The sequence below is a fragment of the Falco cherrug genome, chromosome 4 (assembly GCF_023634085.1).
Source record: "Falco cherrug isolate bFalChe1 chromosome 4, bFalChe1.pri, whole genome shotgun sequence".
In the NCBI taxonomy this organism is placed as follows: Eukaryota; Metazoa; Chordata; class Aves; order Falconiformes; family Falconidae; genus Falco; species Falco cherrug.
In genome coordinates this window covers 101560701-101587868 of record NC_073700.1, presented here as the reverse complement: position 1 = coordinate 101587868, position 27168 = coordinate 101560701, and the positions used below count along the sequence as shown (strand labels likewise).

General features: G+C 39.2%; 1 protein-coding gene across 1 annotated transcript; it reads left to right on the top strand.

Moving 5' to 3' along the window:
• On the top strand, positions 1-26858 carry GPD1L (glycerol-3-phosphate dehydrogenase 1 like). Its single transcript, XM_055708851.1, has 8 exons — positions 1-139; positions 5569-5746; positions 7153-7293; positions 11186-11324; positions 12500-12612; positions 20068-20301; positions 20689-20795; positions 23893-26858. The coding sequence occupies exons 1-8, from the start codon at positions 87-89 to the stop codon at positions 23987-23989; spliced, it is 1062 nt and encodes a 353-aa protein (XP_055564826.1). The 5' UTR covers positions 1-86; the 3' UTR covers positions 23990-26858.
• Positions 26859-27168: the final 310 nt, after the last annotated feature.

Here is a 27168-nt window from a genome sequence, read left to right as displayed (position 1 = left end):
CCTGACGGCGGAGGCGGGGGAGCGTGAGGCGGGCGCCTCACGGAGCCCATCGCTGCGGCCATTGGCGGGGCGCGGGTGGCGCTGCCATGGCGCTCTCCGCGGCGCCCCTCAAGGTCTGCATCGTGGGCTCGGGGAACTGGTGAGTGCGGCGACAGCCCCTGAGGGGGTTAACACCTCAGCGGCGGCCCCGGCTTGATATTTCCTGAGGCGGTGCCTGGCCGGGCCTTGCTGTCGATTGCCCGCGCAGCGCCGTCGTGCCCCCGGCCCGCAGCCGGAGGGTTTGGCGCCGTGGCCGCGCTCCCCCCTCAGGGGTGGCGGCGGTGAGGGCAGCCGCGCCCCGGAGGCCACGGTCCCGGTGCGGGTGTTGAAACACAGTGTCGCCGGCAGCTGCCAGCGGGGCTTGGTCTGTGGCGGACTCTGGGGGCGTTCCAGTGCCGTGCGGGTGGGCTGCCCCGGCCCTCGGGCTCCCTCGGAGGCGGCGGCGCTGCCCTGAAGGAAACGGAGGAGGAAGGGGCAGAATCGAGCACCGTGCTTTGGCGTGCTTGTAGGCATCCGTCTGTTCTCTGAAGAAGTTTTTAAGATATTTTTAACCTGGTATTTGTTATGTGGTTCGTCCGATGTCAGGTGACACAGACATTAAAGATGCTGAACATTTTTTAAATTTTTTTTTCAGCAGGTCATTGCTAGCCAAGCGCTGCCTGTAGGCTTCCTTGACGACTCCGCTCCTCTCCAAAAGCGTTGTTCGGGGTTTCTTGTGTAGCTGTTTTCCAAAGTAGTTAAAGAAGAGTCGCAAAACGCTAGGTTATTTGTGATACCTTTTCTTTTTTCAAATTGGTTATGCTGAGGCACACTGAAGGCTTGAGACAAGGTTTTACCACTGCATCTATCGCTAGTTTATAATTAGACTTAAATAAACTTACTGTTGTGTCCACTGAAAGCAATAGATTTACTAATCATTCTCCAAGAGGAGTAGCATGTTAATAATACTTCATCTTGCTTCTTTGATTTCTCTGCTGTTCCTCATCACTGTTTTTACCCCCAGTCCCTAGTTACAATAAGTTAATTACAGTGTGTTACGTAAATATATCTTCAGTTTGTCACTTCAATTACTAATGCTAAGTATTATGTTATTTCTGATAACAATGCGTTTTAAGACATCGAATCTAAACTCAGGGGAGTTTGGTGTAGGGCAAGGCACTGCATTTTATTTAAACAAAACTTAACAGTCTTTTGTCAAGATGATCTTGGACTTGTTGCTCAACCCCTGCCGCCTCCGTGCAATTGGCTTTTGGTGCTCTTTTGCATAGTTAAAAATATCAGCAACTGCCAAGTTATGTTTTTCTTTGTGACGGCCTGTTGAGGGAATGGCTGACGTTTCAGTGCAGCATCTCTTGCTTTCCTTGTGCTTGCTAGTACGATGAACAGGGAGATACTGTGCATTGCAATATATGTCAGAAGGAAATGATGCAGTTAGACCTGCCTCTCTTTTAGGAGTATTGTTGCTATTATTCCATACATGAAATCTAGCAAAAAGTTTTTAAAAAAGTTTTGACTGCATTTATATTTAGTTCACTGTGAAACATACTTGCAGAAGCAAAAGGATTTTGTAAGTATTACCTACTAGCAATAACCACGTGCATATATATTTTGGTTTTGCCTCATTGGATCAGTTTAATAACAAGAAAAGCCTCTGCCTAATGCGATGGATATTTGGGTGGCAAAATAACCTATATCTGCGATGCTGAGAGAAAGAGATAATACTATTACTGGGCATCAGCTTTATTCTTTCTTTTGGGGGTAAAAGTATTCAAATAACTGATTGTTTATTTCATATGTGATAGCAGGGTGGCAGGTTTTTTGTGGCAGGAAAGCAGAAGCCAGAGTAATAAAAAATCGTAAATTATGAATGATTTGATGTGCAACCACTCTCCCGTCTTCTCCCCCCAGCCCCCTGAATATTTCTGAAAACAGTAATTCCTGGAGAGGTAGGTGAGTTCTTCCGCAAAGTCCAAGAACAGTGATGGTCTGGTGACAGACATCAGACCCTGACTGCAAAGAGCACTGTGATTAAACAATATATGCAGCCATTGAACTAAACAGGACTTAATTTGATTTGTCTGCCTCTGTGTATGTAAGTGCCTTTTTGACCTGGGGCCTGTGGTCCTAAAGTGGAAGCATTTAATGCTCAAAAGCAGGTAAATAGAAAGAAATTGAAGCATTTATATACATCTTACTGATATATTGGGGTTATGTATTTTTGAAACCTGAATTACCAGAGCCTGTGACTGGTGTCGCCTAAATTGTAAGCATAGATGTAGTTGAATTGAGTGGAGTTTGGCATTTTTAGAAGTTTGGAGACTGGGGTTTTGGGGTTCTATGTGAGATGATTCTGTCCCACAAGTGCCAGTAACTGTACAGACACCTTTGCCTTCTCACAGCCCTTTAACCTATATCTGGGATGAAAAAAAACACCACTAAAGGAGGTTGGCACTGACCGATTGGAGGGGTTGAGCTAATCACCTTGGATGATAAACTACTTCCAGTCAGACTTGTTTTGTCAGTTTACTATGAGGAAGGTCACCTTAATAATGAAGTTGACTTGGCAGGGGTCACTCAACACCTGATCATGGGCTGGGACAGATGGCTGGGCAGCAAAGAGCAGGAGCTGTACTCCTCGCTGGCCTTGCCCATTAAAGGGTTGCTCAGCTGGGGGATAAGTGATAGTATTATGATCTTTTAAGATAGGGGATGAAATAAGCTTTCTTGAATGTGAAGAGAGTACACCTTAGGAACGTGCCTTGCAAGGACAGTGCCCAGATTCAGTTAAAAGCTGCAAACGTTGCCCTGGATATGTACTATAGACTGCTTTTCTGACAGTGCTTCCAGGGCAGGTTAACAAGGTGTGCACAGCCAGAATTTATCCCTGTTTCTTTTGCTAGAACCAGTTGTTAATTAATCTGATTGCTCAACTTGAGCAGAAACTGTAGAGTTTGTAAAGAAATGGGAAGTTACCAGGACATAAGGCTAGGAACTTGCTGTAGAAAAATAGGAGGTAAAACTTGTGGCATAGCTGAGATGATTTTACAGGGACAAGTGGTAGAGCTAGAGTTAACTATTATTTGTCCTTGGATATTGTGACCTCCACAGATGCTGTTATCAGGGCAAGTTCAGGAGTTTCTATGTTTTGTGCTTTACCTTTCAAGTGATGAGCGGAAAGCAGACCCACTGTGATAAGTGTAACAGTAAAAGGTAGGAGACAAAGTGGGTGCTTCTTGCTCAGTGAGGGTCAGATACAGTTCTGCAGAAGTGTTAAGTAAGTGTGTGTGATTGTATTTGGGCGTACCTTTGACACTCATTGCAAGGAAGAGAACTGCTGCTTGGCATGCAACTACCTTGTCTGACTCGAATAGGATTAACCATCCCTCAGAGCATGTCAGTGTTAAGGTTCATGAGGGAATCTTTCACTGTGGTTTTTCTTGTGTAACTGAGCTGCTGCAGACACCAAGTCTTGCAACCTATCTCGCTTACACTAGAACATTTATTGCTGGTAATAAATTGGCAAGAACACCCATTCCTTTGCCTTGTGATGTGTCAGGAGTATACAAAATGAGCCAGACAGTCCACTAAGTTATTTGAGAGTACACACTGAGCTGTATTAGGACACATAAAAGAATGTAGGCTTGCTTGTTGGATTAACAGGTGTGGGATCTGGTATTCCACCTTGCATGGAGCAATCTTAAACTGTGTCAGTTTGACCTTGCTTAATTCAGTCCTACAACAGTTGTTGCAATCTGACAGAGAATGAGGAACCAGAGAGGTCAGTTGAGAGAATCTTCTTGAATTCAGGAGCTAAGAATAGGCAGATCTTTACTTTTTTTAATACTACATTCAAAGACTGAAAAAGAAGACAGCTAAGGCATTGAAGTGTTAAATAGTAATGGAATTAATGTCGCACTCAAGTAGTACATGCTGCCAAACTTTATGCTGGCAAGCTGTTTGAAAATCCCAGACGGACAGTTGCTGAATCAGTTATTCTTTTTCTCTCAACACTAAGTACACAGAATATGTAGTGAAGTTCAGAACTGAAGACAGTGATTTGCTGGGATCCAGACCTTGTATCTGCAGTAGTAAATGTGCTTTTGTTCAAGGAATTCAAAGCACTTTCTGAGGAACACATACCTGTGTTGTGTTGACTGTGATTCATACTGTTTGTGTGGATCAGAAATTTGGGGGTTGAGCTGGTGAGTTGTCTACCATTGTAGTGGAAACCACTCTGTGTGCATGCAGATCTAGAATATGAGCTTGATGAGAGATGGCTGACAATTGTGGCTTTTGTGTCACCTGCTGAACCCAGGGGACTTTGTAGTGTGTTAAATGCTGTTAGAGAAATAAATTCCAGTCTTTTAAGACATAGTTTCGTGGTTTAACTGAAAGAGGTCTGCTTAGGATACTGCAGTTTTTTCCTGCTACTACTTAGAAAAGTGACCTTAGGCCTGTGACAGCACATCTTCAATGCAGCACAATGAGTTGTGCCATATTAAAAGCTCTTGGAGCAGAATGAATCTTATTTGGTTTAGTTCCCAGCTATGAGTTTTATTACAAGCAATGTCCATAAGAAATTTAGGGGAGTAAGCATAACTGGATGTGTTCTTACCTCCTAGTAAAGTGTGCAGTTTCCACACATGCACATGCCTTCAGACCAGTGACTTTGTATTTTTATTGCATCTTTCTAAATATTTTTTTTTGCCTGCTTCATAGGTTATCAGTAATTATTTCTTTGTCTCAGGAAAGAAAGTTAGGTTTAACAGGTTTTATAAAATTGCAGCTTTTTCTTCCACGTAGCATTCAGGCTAGGAATGGAAGGCAATGTTGCATTTGTTCCTCTTCTTGCATGCAACTTCAGTAATTCTGATTAATTTCATTGTTGCTTAGAGATTTTAGTAGTAAAATTGATCACCATCCTACAGGTTTTACTGTGTGCTCTTGGGGAGAAAATGAGTCTAACAGTAATGGAATTGTCTGCCTACAAACTCAGAGGATGCTGTTGGCGACAGTTAAGTTCTGTGATGTTGGCAGCATAACCATGAAGTTTATAACTTATGCAAGATATAAATGTTTCTTGGCTTTAAATGCATATCAGTATTGTACAGCAATTGATAGGTCAGTCATCTTAGCAAAGAAAGCTTCCCATTTCTTAAAGGTGAAAATTACCCATTTTTTAAAATTGAGTATATCACTTTTACCACTGTTTAAGAAAGGATTCCATTTCTTAATCCATTTGATTTTGGAAATACAATAACCCAGACTCTTAAGTGGATAGCCAATAAGCAGTCAAAATAAGTAAGGACATTTTCAGTAAATGCTTCAGTCAAACCTACTCTAGATACATTTGAGAGAAATCAGCAGGTATGAATGACTGGTATATTTTTCCACTTGTTTTAGTAGATCAAAAATGCTACACGTAACTGGTTCGATAACCTGTGAATTTCTGGTTTTTTTTAAAGACAGTCTCTTTCTTCTGGAACAAAATCATAATTTTTTTAGAATTTTTTTTTTTCTTTCCTGCAGGGGTTCTGCAGTTGCCAAAATAATAGGCAATAATGTAAAAAAATTGCAAAAGTTTGCTTCCACAGTGAAGATGTGGGTCTTCGAGGAGAACGTTAATGGGAGAAAACTGACTGATATCATAAATAATGAACATGAAAATGTAAAATATCTCCCTGGATACAAGCTGCCAGATAATGTGGTAAGGCTCAGAAGCTAAATTCTAGTTATGGAGTGAAGGGAATATATTGTTCATGCTGTGAACAGAGGTAGAAATTTGTTTTCTATAGAAACCTATAAATCTATAAACCCTAACATCTTTAGGTTTTGTAAGAATTCAGACTATGCTGTTTTACCAATGAGATCAGAGATTTGAACAAGTGAAATTATGCAATTATGCAGGTAGGTAAGTCCAACACACTGTAGTCTCCTAACTCTTCCCCCTCCCCCCCCCCCCCCCCCCCCATTGTCTTCATGTTACTTAAGGTTCTGTATCAAAGAGAAAATATGAAAACGAGGAGCAGATTTACAGCTCTGGCCCTGCCCATTAAACAAAGGTTTGGCTTCAGCTTTGGAAGGGAGCTGGCTGGTCAGTGAGAATTGAAGGGATTTCAAGTTCTCTGAAACTCTTAGAAAGTATTACAGGATGAGAACTAGAGCGTTGAGCATTTATCAAGCAGACTGCAAGCCGTGTGCAATTTATGTTCTCAGTTGCATTTCACCTATGTGCAGTCAGATCAGCATGTTAGATGTAGCATTGTGAGGGCAGAACAGTGGGACTCCACATGTATTTTGTGTTGGTGTATCATGATGGTGGGTGGGCAGGTGCTGGCTCTTGCCCCAAAAACATTATAGGAAGAGGCTACAGCAGCTGACAATTCAGTAGATATTTTGGGCAGAAAAAATGTGAATTGCTGTGCATTGCAATTTTCTCTTTAACGACAATGCTGAAATCCATTTCCCTAGCCTTCAGCAAGTGTAGTCTTTCTGCTGTCCACTACCTGCATGTTCAAATTTGTTCTCTTTATCGATAGGTTGAGCTTATTGCTGCATTTTAAGTCTGAGTGTTATTTTAAGGTGGTCATCAAGTGTTAGGAAAAGTGGAGTCTGGCAAGTGACTTCAAAGTAGGTCACCTTCTTAAAGGGTACACAAAATCTGTGAGTACAGAAAAAGAGAATATAAGCTGAACAGGTGTAAGTGGCCTGCAGAAGAAATTTGAATGTATAAGGAACTAGGGAAAGAAACTTGTGCATGCAATAATTTATCAAATAGTGGTGTTATTTTATCAAAGAGAAGGCAGCTTCTTACTTCATATTTTCTTACTCAAGTAGAATACTTGTTTGAATGTTACAGAACATTTTGAATTTTCGTTGCACTAACCATGCTGGGGGTTGCAAAGATGCCCCTTTCAAGACATAACTTGTTTGAAAGCTTAAATTATTTTGCTTTTCTGGGAAGTTTATGTTACTGCTTATTTTCAGTGATTGAGCACAGTAGTTTGTAGCATTCAGTATAAGACCAAAATGTGCTTTTGCTTATTAAATAACATTTATTTGTAGTGTTATTTTAAAGAAGTTATGTGGCCTTTCTCTCCCATAACTACACAGGTTGCTGTTCCAAACCTTAACGAAGCTGTACAGGATGCAGACTTGCTGGTTTTTGTCATTCCTCATCAGTTCATTCATAAAGTCTGCGATGAAATCACAGGACGAGTACCCAAGAAAGCTCTTGGTATAACACTCATAAAGGTATAATAAACACTGTGCATTAATAACTGAGAATGTGTCATGGGGTCTTCTAGAACAAGATGGCTTGATAGTTTGGTATGAAAAATCTCTTTGAATTATTCACTTGATAGTTCCATTAAACCTTTCTAGATGTAAGATTGGAATTTGTCATTAGTGGATTGTTATGTGGTGTTTTATTTTAGGCTAGTGCTTGCAGGAAGAGGAGAATGAGGCTGTTGACAAGACTTTTGAAAAGAATGTGGGAGTGAATATGTTTTGCATCACCAAGCTTTCCAATCTTTGATTTGTTGTTTCCAAACACATCATTAGATGAAGAACAGAGCACAAGCATAATGCTTTGATTGTTAATCCACACCCCACACACAGAGTTGATCATTTTAAGAACTGAGAGAATTTCATGTGACTGAGGATAGTGCTCTTGTTCATGTCAAATATTATGTTTCAACAAAGGAACTTGTTCAGCATGGCCCAAAAAGACAGTTTGAGCATAGGAAATCAGAGAGTGCAGAGGTGCAGGAATTGTTTTCACTCGAGTGTTTGTAGTTTTGGTGGCAGGAGAATTTTTAAATGTGGATGAGCTTCCCCCGCACCCTGTTTGTGTGTTTAGCTGCAAAGAATAAGCTATTCCCGCAAGGTCTGAAACACTCTGGTTTATTGTTGCATTGTACTTGGTTGCAAGTAGGCCATTTTCTCAGCATGCATTTCACTTGTTTACTGTCCTTTCTGGAAAATGATGTGTTTATGGATCTGTGCTCAGAAAGAACAAAAAAAACCCTATCACTACTTACTGCAAACTTGTCTGTATAGTTTGGCTATCTAAGCCCATCAAATCTGTATTGTTTTGTGAGTGCTGACCTGATATATTGCTGATGTGTATTAAAAGGTAATGCTTCCCAAGTGCACTTGCTCCATTTTTTGAAAAAAATTCTCATATTGTAGAAGGGTAAAATAAGGCAATGTAGAAGAGCTGAATGCATAGTATCAAAGCCAGACAACTGTCCTAGGTGCCCTTAAGTTTATTGCTTTGAAGTTGCACACTTACGCTTCTTACTTCTGTAAGCTCAAGATAAACTTTATTCTCCTTTAATTTGCTAAATGTGGCTTATGTTCTCATGTCTTTAGTGACAGGAATAACTCTAAGAAAATCGATGAAGTAAACGAGGATGTATCTCAGCATATTTGAATTCAGAGTATGGGCCTATATTCCCTTGGGATTACTGCTCTGGGTATTGATTACTGGTGCTTTAATGGAGTGTTGATTAAGGGCTATGTTTAAAAAAAAAAAAAAAAAAAAAAGGTGGGTGGGGATACTTATCTTAATAAGAATAAATAATCCAAACCCAAATCAAACAAAAAAACCCAACAAAACAAAAAGCCCACATGTAGTGTAGTGTAGGTAAAATAGTGGCACCTGCCGGACAAAGCAGAGTTGATTCCTAGGCACCTTCCCACTGTCACCTTGTGACACTGCATCAGTTGGTGGTCTTTCAAAAGAAATGGTGTGGGGCCCCTTAATTTTTGTATGGGAGAATGCAAAGTAGATGTTAGCTTTTATGAAAAGGTCTAACTGTGCATCATTAAAAGTATAATTTAAGAAGAAAGGGCAGAGATTGAACACAGCAATGAAACAAAGTAGTAGAGGCAGGAATGCATTCTTTCCTCTACTTTTGCAGTTTCTTTATGCATGCTGTTTTCATCAAAGTCATAATTTTAGTGATCTCATGCTCAACAGTAATGCTGTTAAAGTGGCTTGTATTAACTTTGGCAGTTAAAAGTGGAGTTCTGCTCTGAAAAATACCATCAGTGGGACGTCTTGTTTCTGTGATTTCTAAATTGCTTGGCAAGTTAGCAGTGTCATCTTGTAGTTTTTTTCTTTTATCTTTTTTTTTTTGATAGTCTAATCTTCAAGCAGAAACTAAAATCTGATAATAAAACTGAGTCTTCGGGAAATAAAGACATTTGTCTATGTTTGTCTACTGGTTAATCTGCATTCCCATTGAAATATTTGCAGCTGTGTTGCTTTACATAAGTTCTGATCACTGATGTCTATGAAAGCCGAAGAAACCATTGTGTGGATGTGGGGAGAGGAATTATAATACAGCTTATAATGTGGTATGGCAGCGAGCACACGAAGCAGAGTAGGTGGAGGTCATTCAAATTACTCTTCAGGCAGACTCAACATCAACCTCATTTTCATCTACCTGTATATGGGCCCCAGGGATTGCTCTGGCAGGCACGTTAGGATGCAAGTGATAAAAACATAGAATTGGACTTGCATTGCCTGGGGATCATGGCTTCCCAGTGGAAATTCCCATGTTGGAGTCTTGGTTTTAGGGGGAGGGAGGGGTGTTTGATTTTTCTTTTGTCATCTATCATTCAGTATTGGATTTAGCTCTATGAGAAGCAGGTGCAGGTCCCCTTGACTTTGTCAGAAGCTGCATTTGTTTCATATTGGAGCTGAATTTTGCACCTAAGCCTCTCTGATCTTTCAGTTTGATGAATAATTTTTGTGTACGTATTCACGTTTTTGGAGTTGTTCCCAATGTGTGCATGCTTTGCTGTTTATTAATTGCCTACTTAGGGAGAAAGACCTTCCAGTTATTTTGCAGGGACATTTTTGATGCTGTGAGGGAAAAATGCAATGTGTATATGCATGATTACTTTCAGATTCTTTCTGTATGGCTCATTAAAGATGAGAAAACAGAGCTGTGCATTAAGTGGTACAGATTGAAAAATAATGCAGAAATGCAAGGGCTAGTTTAATCTGCTGGTTTTATACAGGCATTTCTGCATGTCTCTTGATTGTACCACGTTGCTCAAGGTAGGGCACCTCTGATCAGTGGAAATGCCAATTACTGCCTGCCTGAAACGTCACTACTGGCAACATCCAAGCGTGTGTATATGTGTATCTAGAAGTAGTAGAGGAGCACACTGCCTTTTTGCCTTTAAGTCATAATTCAAAATTAGCAATCCACAAAAGTACCAAATCCCCAACATTAACAAATAGTACTATATAAAAGTTGGTATACTGTGGGAAAGAGACTGATTCAGTAGCTTGTCCGCCATGCCCCTGTTCTAAAAAATTCAAAAGTAGTCTGCATTTAGCAGGCTAGGAGAAAAGGGTTTTGTGAGAAGAAAGTGGTGTCATTTGGAGTTCTTGGTTCAGGTAATCCAAGGTACCAGACTCTCTTCTCCATTGCAGCATTAATCTCTGGGGTGATCATTTCTAAGGTCCTGTTTCTGCCCCTACTTTCACACTTTGTAAAGAATGCATTGTAAATATCCTTAGAAGTTAATTTTTTCTTAGTTGTTCAGCTTTCTGCATACCTGTGAACGGCTGTTCTATTTATAGTAGGATTCAAAATTATTAAACTGTTTCTATGTGTAAACTGTTGTCAATGTTATATGCAGAGGAATCAGTCTCTGATATTTCAGTTAGATACCTCTTCACAAACCAAGTTTTTAGGGTGCCATTTTGTGAGTTTTGGTGCAACTTCAAATCCAAGTGGAGGTCTGATTCACAAGTGATGAATTTGTGATGCTTCAGTGGGTTTAGTAAGGATACACTGATGATAAGCGACTGAGATTCTGAACTAACAAAGGTGAATATTCAGCGCTTCTTACAATCAGGTCTTAGACTGAACATGGAATAGCAGCTGTTTCCATCATCTAGACTTTAGTCCTAATTCTTAAGGTGCTGCCTCCTCTGAAAAGAAGACAGCTTGGAGAGGTCACAACAGCAAAGGTTTCACCAGTAGTGTGATCTTTGGTCTTTATCTGAATAGGCTTTGTTGCACTGCTCACCTTTGGACAAGACTAATTGTCATGTGCTTTCTTCTCTACTGTGTCTAACAAACGACTCTCTAGTAATTCTGTTTAATGTTGGCTGCAGGGAATAGATGAAGGCCCAGAGGGACTCAAACTGATCTCTGACATTATTCGAGAGAAGATGGGAATAGACATCAGTGTGCTGATGGGAGCTAACATTGCCAATGAGGTGGCAGCAGAGAAGTTCTGTGAAACCACAATAGGTACTGTTCCAAGTAATAACATTGTTTAAAACATGCTTCTGTCCGCACAGTTGCACACCAAATAGCTCAAATTTTGTTTTCAACATTAGCTGGCTGTTATCAGAAACTGTTAGGTTCTTCTTATTTTAATGTTGAATTTCCCAAAGTGTTTACACTTCCAGAAGTGCTAGGACAATACCAGGAATAGAAGGAGAGGCAGGAGTGTGGTTTTACCTAGTCTCGCTAGGCTTGTGACCTAAGCAGGTGAAATACTAAGCATGCTTTTTATCACCCTCCACATAACAAACTGCTTTATTTTATTACTGTGCCTAAGATTTTTCTTGGGTCTGCATGGCTTTATATGGATAAATATCCTGTACTCCAGCTCAGATGTTACGGTCACAGATGGTATTTATGCATGTTAGGGCTGCTTGGGGTTTTTATAAGTTATTGATATCTTATTTTAATTTCTTAAATTAATTAGTTTCCTCAAAAGCTAGCCGTGGTTTTAGTTCTGTGTTGACGTCTGCACACCTTTGCAGCACAAAGATGTGTCTAGTCTTGGATTTCACAGTGTCTAGATAGGCATATGTGTGTATATATACAGATAGTCATACATAATAGCAAGAGTTCATGTTATTTTTTTCAGTGTTAATTTTTACAGGTTTGTGCGTTTTTAGCTTTGTAACCTGTCATAGGTAGCTTTTTCATTGAACATTTTTTGAATGGTTGAATTACTTTTGGTGCTTAGAAACATTTGTCAGTGGCAGCATGCTCAATTAATGAAGCATCCTTGACCTGCCTTTATTAGTAGGTATTTTTCTGGAATGCAGGCCTTAAAATAATTGGTAGAATTCCACCTGCTACAGTTTGAATTTACCTTTGTTTTATTATTAACTGTTCTTTTTGAAGAGAATGATCAAGGAAAGAGAGAGTAGAGAGATTTAATGGAATTGTTATTTAGAATGTGTTGCTGAGCAGACACTGAATTATTAAGAAGTCCAGAGTAACTCAGTGCAGAGCTTTTAAGTGTGATGTAGACATGTCCTTATTAACTTAGGACAGGAGTCTGTTTAGGATGAAGATAGAACAGCCTTATCTCTGCTTTAAAGTATTTTGGCTTGCACAGGATAGGCTAAATAAACCCCACATCAATTATTCATATTTTTTTAGCCTTTCTTTCTCTCTCTCAACAGGCAGCAAAATCGTGGAAAATGGCCTTCTCTTCAAAGAACTCCTGCAGACTCCAAACTTCCGAATAACTGTAGTAGACGATGCAGATACAGTTGAGCTTTGTGGTGCTCTGAAGGTAAGATTAACAGGGGCTGCAGTTGGAACACAGTTGGAATGGTGATCCTTGAAGAAAAAAGGGTATTTTCATTTGAAGAATTAAGTTTATTGTGTTTTATATAATACATAAAACTGCTACATAATGTTTCCGGAAAAAACAGATGGGAAATTAGGGAGCAGCTTGTTCTGAGAGTTGGCTTTTAGACCCTTGTCTCACCATCTCCCAGCTTCTTTCTACATCTTATACTTGGCTTACATATAGTCATGAAACAAGTGTTGATTTCATCTTAACTGGTCAACATATTTCTAAATCTGTTTTAGTTCCCTTTTTCTTTTTACAACAGTGTGTTCACAAAAAGAAAGGGAGAAGGAAGTTGATTGTGTTTGTTGACAAAACTATTCCCCTTTTCATTGACTTGCACAACATGAGCACTCTTAAGTTTCATCTTTTGTGGACATACACTGCATAAGGTTCATGTGGATAACCACATAGAGAAATGACCTGGATAGGAAAAAAGTTATTTGGGACAGTTACTCACCTGGAATTTTTTTGGTAACAAAACTGATGCTGACAGGAAGCAAAGCCTAGCTTAAATGTGTTCTTACTGCTAATTTTTTTTCAAGTTAATTTACAGGCTGTTTGTGAAAGGAAGGCATTAGTTGCTTGGCACCCTGGCCAACAGAACCATAGTTGACATGTGATATCTGTCATAGAAGCATTTCTGATGGGTGTAGTGGTTTAGTAGATAACTTGGCTCTTTTATTTTTATGTTCTGGATAATTATTTTGTATTGCTTTGTTTTCTCTTTTGAAATTATGTGTAAACTACACCATTCACTTGCAAAGCTACCACGCCAATGAGTTATGTCTTTAAGCTAAGGAGTTCTGATTCCTGCTCAGTGGGAAGTAACTTAATAACTATAATGCCATTTTTGGCATACTGTTTTTCTTGATAATTTTCTTTTGAGAGCTGTCATACTGGAAGCCCTGAGAAGGAGGTCATGGGTCTGTGCACTGGGCTAATGGAATACACTTTGGTGTAACATGCTTTGGAATTACTGTTTTTATAGCAATTTCTCAAGATTGCAGAGCTCCACAGCCATTGCTTTAAAACGTTGTGGTTATGTGAGAGGTTAGCAGGAAATAAATTGCTGTGTACAGACCCATGAAATTACTCAGAAAGTTTTACAGTTTTATTTTTCTTTGAAATCTGCTCAGCCTGATGTTTTCTGGCTAGCTTTAAATTCTTGCTTGACAGAGGTGTTCTATCCAGGGTAATTTTTGTTCCAGACAAATCTCATGAAAGGGCACTAGAGATGAGTGCGCCCATCAAACTGAGCAGCTAGTATTCAAACTCCACTGTAAAGATCCAAGACAGACAAGATACCAGTATCTGTTTGGAAGTGTAGAAGAAAGTAAATAAATTGTTGTTCTTGACCTGGAAAGATACTGAGGTGAAACTTGTGTATTTTCTTTGTAGCCTTGTTTTGTTCCTTCCTCCTGCTTCCTTACTTATCGTTCATTCTGCAGACTGAAGTCTCTAGTTGCATTTCTAAAAAGCTGTATACATTCTGTGTGCTCTGGTCATTTGGTTTTGATTGCAGTGTATTTTGTTAACTAGATTGAGACTTCCAAAGAAATGCATGGTATGAGCTCTAAACAAAAAGCAAATTAAAGATTGATTAATTTGTTTAGAAATACTGTGGATTTCTTGACTGCTTACAAGGCACGAACTGCTATAAAGTGGCATAGATCTGTCATGCTAGTATTGGTAATGTTTTTGAAACATGCAACTCTTCCTTAATCTCAAATAAAACTTCATTAAAATTGTATTTTTAAAAGTAATTTTTCAATTAAAACCCTTTCTAGTTTAATTCTAAATGTTGTGCTGACAGTATGTAAATGATTTCCTGAGCTGTTTTTAACTCTAACACTGTAAAATTTTATTAATGCATTGTGAGCATGTATGCCTTTGAAAGAAAATTAAGAAGCTAAAATTAAACTGATGGGTATGTTTTTATTGCCTATGCAAAGCTCCGGTGTGAATGGTGAAATAGTGAAACTTGAGCTTTTTTTCTTAGAAGTCATACATTCTTATTAGAAGAATTGTTTGCTAAGGGTAACACTGTGCCTTTAGATGATTAATCTGATAATCTTTGCAACTAAAAAAAAGTAAAAAATAAGCATCTTTTCATGTGATTGTTTTTAGGGAAAAATCTAAAGTGTAGCTTCCGTCAGCGGACAGTTACTTTATTGAACTTGGAAAGTTACTTCACGAAAGAATAGTAAAAATGAGCATTAAGTTGCTGGAAGGAGGAGATTTCAGTTTCAGAAGATGACAGTACTGTGTTGTGTGAACAGACAGGTATAAAAAGAAAGGTTCTACTTTCTTTCTGTAGGAGTGCCAATTCAAAATGTCAGCAGTGTTACTGCAAACTACAGCTTGGAGGACAGAAGTAAGCAGGCAGACATGCCAGTCCAGACTTTTGGATGTGGAACTAGTAAAGCCAACTTCTGTATTGGTATTTAAAGGATGAGAAATAGTATGCTATGAGAAATAGTATATTCTCACAGCTTCTGCATTTTTCTATAAATAGTAGCTTGGGAAAAGGATACTAGCATAATAAACTAGATCTTGTTAAAAGGCTGTACTTACCTTGCTTTTTATTTCTGCAAGCCTTTCTAAGCAGGGAAGGTTTTTAATTTGGATGGTTGCCTAAAGGCTGGGAAAAAATGCAGAAGGGTATCGTAGAGTGGTCTGATAATTTTAGGTCTGAAATTTTTGTGAAGCATATTTGAATTCAGACTGTAATAGTAAGTATTGCAGCTGTGTGATCGTGAAAGAACGTGCTTGATTGCTATTTATATATATATATATATAAATTGAATATCCACTTCATTTACTGTATTTATTTTTGTGACAGTGGGTTGATGGAGATGTACTGAAATATAGAAATGAGCGCAGTGAACTGCTGTCTTGTGTCAGCTTGGAGACTGGCTGAATAGGCAATGGCAGTCACTTTATAAAATCTGATGATACTGAGAAAGAGCTGCTGTCTACAATAACTTGTTGGCTGTAGGAACAAAAAGCCCTTGGCATGTTCTTCTCTATCAGGATTTTGTTATTTTGAGGACTAAAGCACATTTCACATTTATTTGTTGATCTTTTCTAAGGGTTGAGGTCAGAAATCAACAAACTTCAAATTTGGATGGTTCAGTTTCAAGGTGTCCGGTTGGCTTTATGGCCAGCCTGACCCAAGGCCACCTACAAGTTCCAGCAGCCGTTTGCCAGGTGGTGAAGGGGCACTTCCTAGGAAGTGCCTAAAGGTTATGACACCTCTGTAAGAGCAGTACATGCAGCTGTGCATACATATAGATGTGCTTCTGGATGCTGATGGATGTGATACTGCAGAGTGGGACAGACCCAAGGTTATCACCTCTGAGGTGTCCTTAGCGCCTGTGTCAGTGTGTGATCTGACAATCGAACAGCACAGATGTGAAGCAAGACTGAGCTGGTACGTGAACCAAGCAGCATGCCTGAGAGGCAGTGTACATTGCTAGCTGCATTCTTGGGTGTAAACTGTACTGGAATCATTTACCCAGGGCAGCAGTGCTGGGGCTAGTGTGAGGGATGCAGAAGTTAGAATCTTATCTCTGGATATGGCAAAATGGCCATGTTCCAGCTGCCTGAGGTATATGTTCTGGGATCTGGAGAGTTAAAAGCCCTCAAGTGGCAGCAGGGAAGAACCAAGACAGATGTAACAGTTACTGTAGGAAGAAAGAGCAAGCTGTGCTTACCTTTCAGGTTGCTTCAGGCCCACCTCTAAATCCTATGGCTCCAGCTTAGCCTTAAGCAAAGAAGTAAGAGGTATAATGATGATCTATTGTTTACCAGGTTATGTAACCTAGCACTGTTACTTGCAAAGTGTGTTTATGGCAGTCACTGTTGGACAGTCAGTCTAGGTATTGTAGAAGCTGATGATGGTAATTACTCTTTCCTGAGATTAAGTGGAAATGAAATCCATTATTTACATCCAAGTTTGCCAGGAGCAAGCAAACAGTTTATGCCTAACCTCTCTGACAGTCCTGCTGATACTGTCTTTGATTTGTTAAGTCTTCATTTGACCTCTCTCACCCATGATATGAAGCAAGGAGCTTCTCCAACTTCATGTAAGCAAGAGGGAAAGCAGGCTGTGCTGAGCTGTGACACTGCCTCAAGGAAGGCTGGGCATCCCAGGTGAATTAACGTTTCTGCTTAGTTCTCTAATGATCCATTTGATTATGGAGAGGGGATGGTTGTCTCAGAAATAGCACCTGAAGTTGTCCTCATGAGCACTCCGTGAACTTAGTGTAAACAGAATGGGACTGTAAATTGGATATTTCTGAGCACTGACTGTGTAAGAGAACAATCTGTCAGCCAAGTCTGCAGACTAGTTAGCCTTGGTTTCCGGGTCATCTGTTGGCCTTGCATTTGTGAGCTTTGGCATGTTTGCAGCAAGTCACATGCAAGTAAAAGGCACTTTTTCTCATTTATTCTGACACTTACTGTGAGCACTCCCAGGTGTCAACATACCTTTTCTGGAGCATAGCTTCACTATCCTGGTAATAAAATAACTGAATCCAGTCCTTGCTCATGTTCTAGAATAACTAGGACTGGGGGAAATGCCAGCTTCTGGGTACCAGACCAGCTAAAGACTTGCATGTTAGTGCAAAGTATTATAGTAGCTTAAGACCATATGCAATATGAAAACACCCTGTGCATCTTGCTTACAGGATGCATGCTTTAATATAAAAAGCTGCTAATGTGGAAATGGGGGAAATATGTTTGCTCAACCGTGAAGTGGTTTTGAGAGCTCTGAATCCATCAGGCCAAGAGAAACATCGTGTTGCAGTCATTTCAGGGTTGTTGTGACAGTATTTTTGAACCTTTGAAACCACAGGTTTGTCTGCAGGCTAAAACCGTCCTTCCTTACTGGGCTCTCGGACCCCCATGTTGTGTGTGCAAACATCTTTGAGCTCACAGAAATCTGGGCTTTCTCCTCTTGCACAGGTGTGTATACCCATTGCATTTGCAGAAACTCTTGTAACTTCAGGTGTAAGCTTTGGCAATGGCAGCGTTCAGGATCGACCATATCAGATACAGAAAGATGTCTTCACCAGATAGATGCGTGATTCTCCCCCTCCAGTCTGCTTCTCAGAGGACTGCTGTAGTGCTAATGCCATTAGGGTCTTGCGTGTTAATCTGTGTTTTGCTTATGCATCTTCCTGAAACAAACTCGGCTTAGTGCCTGCACCCAGGGATTTCAAGTACCAAGCTGCCTGTTTTCACCTTGTTTTGGACTGAAAGATGACTCAGTCTCAAGTTTTGTGAGATTTTTTGTTTCGGTTTGGTTGGTTTTTTAGGAGTGGCTCATTTTTCAGTAAGGTGTAACTTTCAATGTGGTAAAACTCAGTTCTCTACAGTTTGTTAGACATAAGAGAGTTGTCATAGCTTCTTCAAGGTTTTCAATGAAACCAGATAGTAGACCTTGTAAATTCATAGTTGTGGCCTAAGCATTATGTAGAACAGTCTCCTAGGCATGGGTATGTGTTCTAGAGCATAATCAGTCGTATTGTTTCCTCATTATTTGCAAACCGTGTATAAGAACATACAATGGGGACATTGTACAAAAGGTGCTTAGTGTTTTAGAGTTAAGGCTCAAAACTTCCCTTCTCCCCCACCCCATTTCCTCAGAAGTAATTAGCCTTGGTATGACTTGCTTAAAACAATACTTCTATTGCTCCAAAGACAAACACTGAAAAAGTGTAGAAGTAGACAATAAACTACCATAGGCAAAATCATACTGTAAATTATGACAAGGTAGGCTGCTTCAAAGTGGAAAGGAAAGTCAAAGCAGGCAAAGTTGGAGGGAAGGGGAAGCTTTAGTACTGGAGCGGTCAAGTACATGGAAAAAGCCCAGAGGTTGTTCAAAAATGTTTTTGTTTTTAGCTGAGTGCTAAACATTTGCAGACTTAATGTATGTGTAAATTCAGTTTAAATGGGTTATCCCATCTGAAAACTTCTTAAGTACCTGTTTGACTTCCTCTTGCTTTGCCACCAAATGAACAAATATTGGAGGTTGCTCTGGGAGAGGCATCTGATGAAAAGGTACCTTCATCTGAATTACCAGTTTTAAAAGCTTGATTGTCTTTTGCTGCTTCAGGTCTGATGTTGAGATATATGTCTGCAATTTTTAAGGTCACTTTTAGACCTCAGCTAGTTGCTCAAAAAGCAATGGCTCATCCTCCGACCTTATTTGATTCAGTCACCTAGCTATGGCTGGCCACACAGCACTGTGGCTGCCTGCAGGTTTTGGTTCTTACAGTCCAAGAAACCCCCCAAAACCCGAGCTGTTAGTCAGCTTGTTGCTTTCATTAGTAACATCGAGCAGTTGCTGTTTCTTCAGCAACAGTTAAAGTTGGTGTGTTTTGTTTGCTGGGTTTTTTCCCTGCATTGGGTGCTACATTAGGTGCTATAATGTTGGTTCTCCTGTGGTTTCTGTTAAGGTCACTGCTGCTGCTGTTGCATGCAAAAGTTGCTTCCTTAATTTGTTTCATTAGTAAGTCAGAATGCCGCCTTTTAGGAGTGTTTTGGGTTTTGGTAGGTTTTGTTTGGGGTTTTTTTTGGTAGGGACAAACTAACCATGGCTAGTCTCTGACTCCCAGGCTGGAAAACAGCTTTTATAGTCACTTCACTGAAACACCTCTCAACTTATTTCAATGTTCATAAACCAAAGAAGGGACTGTATAGCTGATTATTCATGAATAAACAGCACATTCTTTGTAGAAGGCTGTCACCAGGTCTAAGGACAAAAAACACCAGAACTTTTTTTGCGTAGGACAGGTCTTTCCATGTCATGAACCTTCTGGGAATCCTTGACTAATTATTATTGTTATAGGAACTCTGCATACTTAATACTATTAGCTTGGCAGAATTTGGTCCCTTAGCATATCAGCACAGAAGTCAGTCAGTGTTTCTTAGCTTCAGTATTACTTTAATCATAAAGAAAATATGGATAAAAGGGCTGTGGGATGTCAGTCTAACTCTACTCCTACTTCAGGACAAGAACAGCTCAATCTAGATAAAACCTTGCTTGAGTAATAGGGTAACCTGTTTGTTCTTAAAGATAGTCAATAATAACAGCTCCACAGCCTCTGGGGCAGATTGTTCCAAAGCTTTAACTAGGCTTTTATTCTTGGGAATACTTAGTAACGCAAGACTTGTCATCTTTTTTTTTTCTTTCTTTCTTTTGTTTAAAGGTTATCCCATAGACATCAAAATCTCCAAAGCAAAAAACCAACAAAAAAGCCAAACCAACAAACTAGTCTTACTCCGGTTCTTCATGAATCTGCACTCTGTCTTTTGGGGTCTTCTAGGATTCTGTAAGCAATAATTGACTCATTTCCCATTTGTGGTTTTTTTCCTTCTCGTTAGAATATAGTAGCTGTAGGAGCTGGGTTCTGTGATGGCCTGTGCTGTGGTGACAATACCAAAGCTGCCGTTATTCGCCTTGGCCTAATGGAGATGATTGCCTTTGCCAGACTTTTTTGCAAAGGACAAGTGTCTACTGCCACTTTCCTGGAAAGCTGTGGAGTTGCTGACCTCATCACAACATGTTATGGTGGCCGGAATCGACGTGTAGCAGAAGCATTCGTTAAAACTGGAAAGGTACCTTTATTCACTGGGAGAAATCCATTGTTGCAAGTACTAGCAGTCCTGGTTTGTTGGCGTAATAGTACAGTTACCTGAGACATGCTAGCTGTACTGACCAGCCTTCTCTTTCCTCACATTTTTGAGTGAGTTACAAGGCTAGAATGAGCATAAAAGTGTTAAAGGAGGGGTGATTAAAAAAAAAACCAAACACAGGAGAGATAAAAAGTGTGGAGTGCAGACTGAAGGAGGAGAATATTATGTATGCTCACTCAAGGTAACTTTTGAGAAAGGGAAAACCCTCAGTAACATTCTTTTTTTTTTACCATCCAGATGATGTTATCAGGCTTATGAAAACTAGTATAACTCTCATTTTCTTCCCTTCTTTGTTTCCCTCTTGTTTAGTCTATTGAAGAATTGGAGCAAGAAATGCTGAATGGTCAGAAACTGCAAGGACCGCAGACTTCTGCAGAAGTGTATCGCATCCTCAAGCAGAAAGGAATGCTGGAAAAGTAAGTGACAACAGATAAAGCAAGTTCCGCATACCCCTTTTTTATCTCCGTAATTCTTTCTTCATATTTTGTATTGATATCTTCATGAAGGTAATAGACAAAAAGAAAATCACTGTAATAATAGTAGCTTAATCCCCAGTTAAAATCACAGAAGTGAATAGAACCTTAAATAATATTGCTGTAGAAATAGTATGATGTTAAATTTGTGAATGCCCTTGTTTGCCGAGTGTATTAGTGCCTTCTGCTATCACAGAAGAGCACAGTGAGTGTGTTTTAACATGTGAAAAGAATAAAATACATGAAAACAGAAGCAGAGCTTCCTGAAGAGACTTGTGAAGAGGCTCTACAGCTCATTTCATACTAGCTAATTCATTACTTAACTCCAAGGAGAGGAGCTTTGTTATTGAGTATCTGTATATAGGTGATCATCTGAATACAGTGGCTGCTTTTATCCACGTGGATTCTAGCTTAGATACTGCAGTTCCCTTCCTAATGTGGCTTCCGGTTTGCAGTAGGATAAAACATGCTATCTGCTTGTGTAGGTCAGGGTTTTTTTGTGGTGTGAAATTAAGCAGGTTGTCCTGGCTTACTCATTTGTATTTGAGTCAGAATGTATGATTCCTAAAGCCACACAGCGTTGTCTCTTTGTGAGATTAAGGGATGCGTCTATCTGTTCCTGTCTGTAGAGAAGGTAAAATCAGAAAATAAATTACTTCCAGTCAGAAGGCCAAGCCTTGTTACTTTTTTTTTCCCCAAGCTGTTTTTAAAGTCTAGTTTTCATGGATCAGCTGCATTAAATTACTTATTTTTTAACATTATCTTTGGATGTAAGACACCTAGGTCTTTCTCTGCAGTGTACAGTAATTAACTGCAGAAAAAAACAATTAAAATGTTGGCTTCAGTCTTTGCTGTTTGTGATTCCCTAAATGTGAGAGGATACTGTGTTTTGGGGTTTGGTTTTTTTGTTGGCTGGTGTTTTTTTTCCCGATTCTATCTTACAACAAATAGAGTGCATTATAGAAGACTCTAGGTTGTGTTTTTAATGAAAGATATGAAAACAAAGTTGCTAATTTCTGTTTTGTTTATCAACATATATGTCTCAGTTTTTCATAAAAGGTCCCCTTTAACAAGATTTTTGCAAGCAACTTTCAAAGTGTTTTTTCAAAAACTTGCTTTACAATACAAAACTCAGTAAAACAGCCATGGTTTCAAAGTGAAGAGGTAAGAGTCTAGTAAGAGTAAAATCTGATACTCTCATCCTACAAAGGGTCCCAAGGCTACACAAAAATAGGCAAAAGTCAAAGTTAGCAGAAGAGCCTTCGTAGCAGGGTTGATGCCTATTGATACTTACAGTGCAGTCTGTCTGTTCGTTTCAGCAGCTGTAGAACTAGCCCTCTTAATGTGTTCAGCTATAAGAGGCATTTGGAGTTTGCTGGCCCTGAGCCTGCAGTCGGCCTTGGTTCTGCTTTCCCCATGAGAAGTGTGGCAGACCCGTGCACAGCAGGGTAACGTCCTCTGTGATGAACAGCAAGACATATGTATCAAGATGTGGTTTGTGGTAGTGGTACCTCTTCACTGAGAAGTAACTGCCAGTACTGTATTTAAAGCTGTGTGAAACTTGCTTTTGCTTCGGAAGGTTCACATGTTTTGTGGCCACCTCTCACATAAGAATAACAATTTTTGTTGTAGTGCCTGCATTTCAGTTTTTATGGTAAAAACAAGTTCAGCCCCTCTGTCAGTCCAGTATATTATACAGAGTGATAACTAAAGCTTGTTAATAAATCTTTGTGTAAAACCTTTTTTTTTCCTGCATGGATTGACCTGAAATAGTTTTTGCTATTGCTGCTATTTTTGTCTGGTTTTCCACAAAAATAAATGAAGATAAATGGACATGTGTTTCATAGCAGGACGTTAAAATGTTTCAGGTAAAAATGTAGAATTTCATTTTTGTAATTGAACACTTGTAAAAGAAGCTATAGAAATGATGGACTAAATTCACAACCACATCTACTCCACTTCCCCACCCCCCGGCTCCCCAAGTAATGCAAAATACTGCATTCAGCTAAGTACAAATCCTGTATCTGCCCCTGAGAATGCAGGAGTTACCTTAGTGTAACACATGATAGCGGAGTGTATGGACAAGCACGTATGGTGCTCAGCACTGGTTGGGGTTTCTGTTCAATACCATATCTGTGCATTACGGCTAAAGCTTTAGAGTGACTGATGGGACCACTTCCCTAAAGAGAAAGTCCTAGTCCAGATCTGTTCTGAACCACTGAGAAATTAACTACTTCACCATCTCTAATGCTCCTTATTTTTTATTTCAGTCAAAATAATGTAGTATGGTCAGAATTTATCAATATAAAAGGCTACACTGAAACGGCATATTTATTTTGGTGAACAGATAATTAATCCCTGAAATTCACCAGGCTGTGAAAACTGGTCTTGTCTGGCTCACTCGCTCCAGGATGAACAGAAAGCAAATATAAATTTCTGTAAAGCAGCTTGGTTGTAATGAGCCTTCAGGTTACCAGAGAAGCCTGAATAATTTGGAGGTTGTTGGAAACATGGACAATTTAAAAAAGAAGAGATATAATTTAGCGTTTCAAAATCCATGTTTAATTTTGGACTCTTATTAAAAACTTGACCTTCAATTTCTTCTTTATGTCTCTTTATGTCATATTCTGCAATTGTATCATTGAATTATTGCTCAGAGATAATACATGACTGATGTACCAGTCATCCTTTTTAACCATAGATGAGTACTGCTGTAAGATTATCAAGAAAGGATTTGAGTGTTTTTAATTTTTTAGTTTTTTAGATCACTTAATGGTTGTGCCATACTTAATGAATGTTGCAGGCTCCATTATAGCTAGCTAGGCTTCTGTGAGTGACTCAATTTAGAGATGCATGTAGGTTCTGTATTTACCCAGTGCTTTTCAGCCCAGCATTAGCACTTGACAAATGCTAAAAGAAATTGATTTTTCAGCCTGCCTCTTTTCCCTCCCTCTCCTCACCCCATTTTTTTTCTTCTACTTAAGAAAATGTTACAGAATAAAGTTACTCTGCCTTTGCTTTCCCCACTGTGTTTTCTCAGGTTTCCGCTATTCACTGCTGTGTATCAAATCTGCTATGAAGGGAAGCCTGTCAAAGAGATGATATCCTGCCTTCAAAGTCATCCGGAGCACATATAAAATCAATCAGGCCGCCGCACTAATGCAGTTTTCTGCCTCTCGAATTTGTATCTGGATTCAAGTGGATGTATGGTTAAGCTGTGTTCCAAGCTGCTCACTAGGCAACAGTAACATGAATGTCTCTGAATGGGTATTGGGTTTTGTTATACAGCCTAGTTTGACATAGGATGCAGTGTTGGCTTCATGATTGTCATTCTACTGGCTAAAATAGAACTGTTTTAAGACACACAATGCAAGAGTTGCACTAAATATCTAGTGTATATACACAAGTGTACTTTGTGTGTGTTCCTACACCATAAAACACAATGTTTTGTTGTCTCTTATCAAGACGTAGTCCAAAATCCACTGGACATTGTGGGAAGAATCCCACTGGTTTTGATGGAGACTGAATCAAGCCTGTAAACAGCCTTGAAATTTTAGGAGTCTTTCTATTAGAACTTGGTTTTGTTCTGTGCACATAGTGAAATGTTAACATTTTGCATGCTTATGATTATACCAGTTTAAGCAATATTAATGCAAAACAAGTGGTAGCGGTTATTTAGGGGGGCTACAGGGATATTTTAATGAACTCTGGTTAAGAATATTTTGATTTTTTGAAAGTCTTTAAACTGTCAGACTATTTTGAAACAGATTTCGAAGTGAATTTAAAGTTTTTAATTACTGTTTTAAAGGGAATGTGCTAGAGGGGGATCATTACCTCCCCTTCTGTTTTTTAATCCTGGCATTTTTGTATTTCTCTGTTTCTCCCTTACTGTTCCCAGGAGTTAGACTCTTCTAGAAACCTATTTCCTCAAACAGATGGGGGATACTGACCTGAGGTTTCTGAACCCTGGAGCCTGGGATTCATTTTAGTGTTGTACCTGTGTTCATTCTTCACTGGTGGTGTTTGGTGGGTGAGGAAGGATACGCTTGAGTATCCACTGTTCAGAATTATTGTGTAGTGTTTCTAGCTTAACCATCAGCTACAAAGTGTTGCACTCCACACAACTCCAGGAATGTTTGGGGAATTCCCTGGTAGATCATATTTGTGTTGTCAAAAGTGTTATGTGCCAGTACAATGACTGCATTCATTTCAGTGCCTGCTGACATGTCAGCTGGACAGTAGTCCTGAACCAGCCTCCCCAGAGAAATGTTGAATTCTGAAGTTACTGTTTCACTGGACAAAACTTGAATGGGTGCTGGATCAAGTCCTTTACGACCAGTCGCCTAGAAAGCTTCTCAAAGGCATCTGTCTCTTATTCCCCAGGTATCTCAGTGAGGGGTTTTTAAGGCACTTTTGCTTTAATCAGACAGGTTAATTTTATTTCTTATTGAAAAATTTGTGATTTTATGGAATTTGAGAGTGGGTCTGGCTTGGTTAGGTTTTTTGGTTTTGTTTTTTTTTTTTTAAAGAGATTGATGCAAGAGAAGATAGATAAAACTATTTTGCTTTTCTTGTATACTAAACTAAATTTTTTTGTAAAATATATACTAGGCACATAAAGAGTGGACTCATTCTTGAAGCTGGGAGACAGGGGTTAGCATGGAGATTTATGGAGCTCAACAAGGATGCCCATCCACTCTGAATACCCGCTCCAAACCTCTGAGCAGTATCAGAACTGTGGTTTATTGCTCTCAGTGATGTTTTTAGGCCAGAAGTTGTAAGCACAAACCCATCCTGAAGCTTGAAGTCGTCATTCAAAACTTGCTAAAACAAAGGGGACACCTGGGAATAATTGTCATACTTCCTTAAGTAGCCTGGATTACTCGGAAATCGGCGAGCATTGGGGCAGCTTTGTATAGACAGGAAGCTGCTTCAGCTCAGGGGTACCATTTTTTGTGCTCCTGTAATGTTTTGTATTAATTTTTTGGAAGATCTTGTGAATGTCTTCAGATATTCAGGGATGTGAAAAGTTATTTTGCCTTATTTCTAATTTAGTGCTAAATATAACAGATGGCCAGAAGTTAAGTAACATCAAATGTTTGTGGCAGTTGAGGAAATAAACTGATATTGCTGACTCAGAGTAACTACTCTGCTTAGACAATTAGAAGGATGCTTTAAGATTGGAAGCACTGTTACACTAACGCACAGGTGGAGCATACACTTCTCATTACTGCATAACTTTCAGTGTGTCTGCTTATGCTTTGTGTTGTTTTTTTAATACCAAGCTGATTGGCTTTGCCTTTGTATGTGTATATATACATATATATAAAACTTTTTTTTTACATGCAGTATGTAAAACAGTAGCATTTTGTAAGATATATAAAGGGCTATATGAGCTAAATGTGGTAAATTAATATATATTTTAAAATTATTTCTTTATTATTCCACTTTATTATACCACTGAAACCCCCAAATCTTAATTGTTTTGTACAAAAGCCTATTCTAAGGCAAATCCAGAGAAAAGGTTTTTATGGAATTCTTTCCTCCAGTTTGTAATCATATTCTTGTTCTTTTCAGACAAAAAATGAGGTTTCAGTAACTGAAATAATTTATTTAAATTTCTATATCTGCTTCACCATTTGTATTTGCTTTTCAGTGCTTGAGAAAGTTCAGCTTGGCACTAGTTATTTTTCCCCTACTAATATATACTGCTCATTAAAAGACTGATAGGACAGTAGAACTGAATAATTAGAATCCTGTTCTACAAACACTGTTTTGCCTCGTACTGGAATGGTCTTACTGAAAACATAACCCCTGTGTAAGGTGTTGTAAGGGGGTGTAAATCTGTAGCTAATTCTTGAGTTATGAATATTAATTACTAAGGAAGGCATTATCTTCTAATGATATATACTCAACTTGCCCTAGATGTGTACTGGTTTTGTTTAAAGGTTGTGAATGTTTACCCACTTCAAGAGTTAGTACAAATAAACATTTTTGTCTTGGGAATCTCTTTGGTTTCTGTTGTCTCATTTACATGGCTTGTGATTAATATTTTATTCGCTTGATGGAGCATAGGTTTTTATGGATGTGGCATGTAATGATAGCAGATATGAGATTGGCATGCAAGAACTTAAATTGTAAAAAGAGCTATTTGACATCCAGATGTCAGCATTTTCATTTCTGTCCATTAGTGAAACAATTGTGGTGTCTTGACCTCTGAAATACGTTCTTAAATTCCTTGAGTTGCTGTGTGAGCCACTGGAGGGCACTAGTGGGTAAGTGACCAATTCCACCTGCTCCGCAGTTCCTTTTCTTC

Excerpts from the sequence above, each read along its gene's own strand:
- GPD1L (XM_055708851.1), top strand. The coding sequence starts at position 87 with ATGGCGCTCTCCGCGGCGCCCCTCAAGGTCTGCATCGTGGGCTCGGGG. Across the intron at positions 11,325-12,499 it reads GTTCTGTGAAACCACAATAG|GCAGCAAAATCGTGGAAAAT; the intron begins GTACTGTTCCAA and ends CTCTCTCAACAG. Across the intron at positions 20,302-20,688 it reads CATTCGTTAAAACTGGAAAG|TCTATTGAAGAATTGGAGCA; the intron begins GTACCTTTATTC and ends CCTCTTGTTTAG.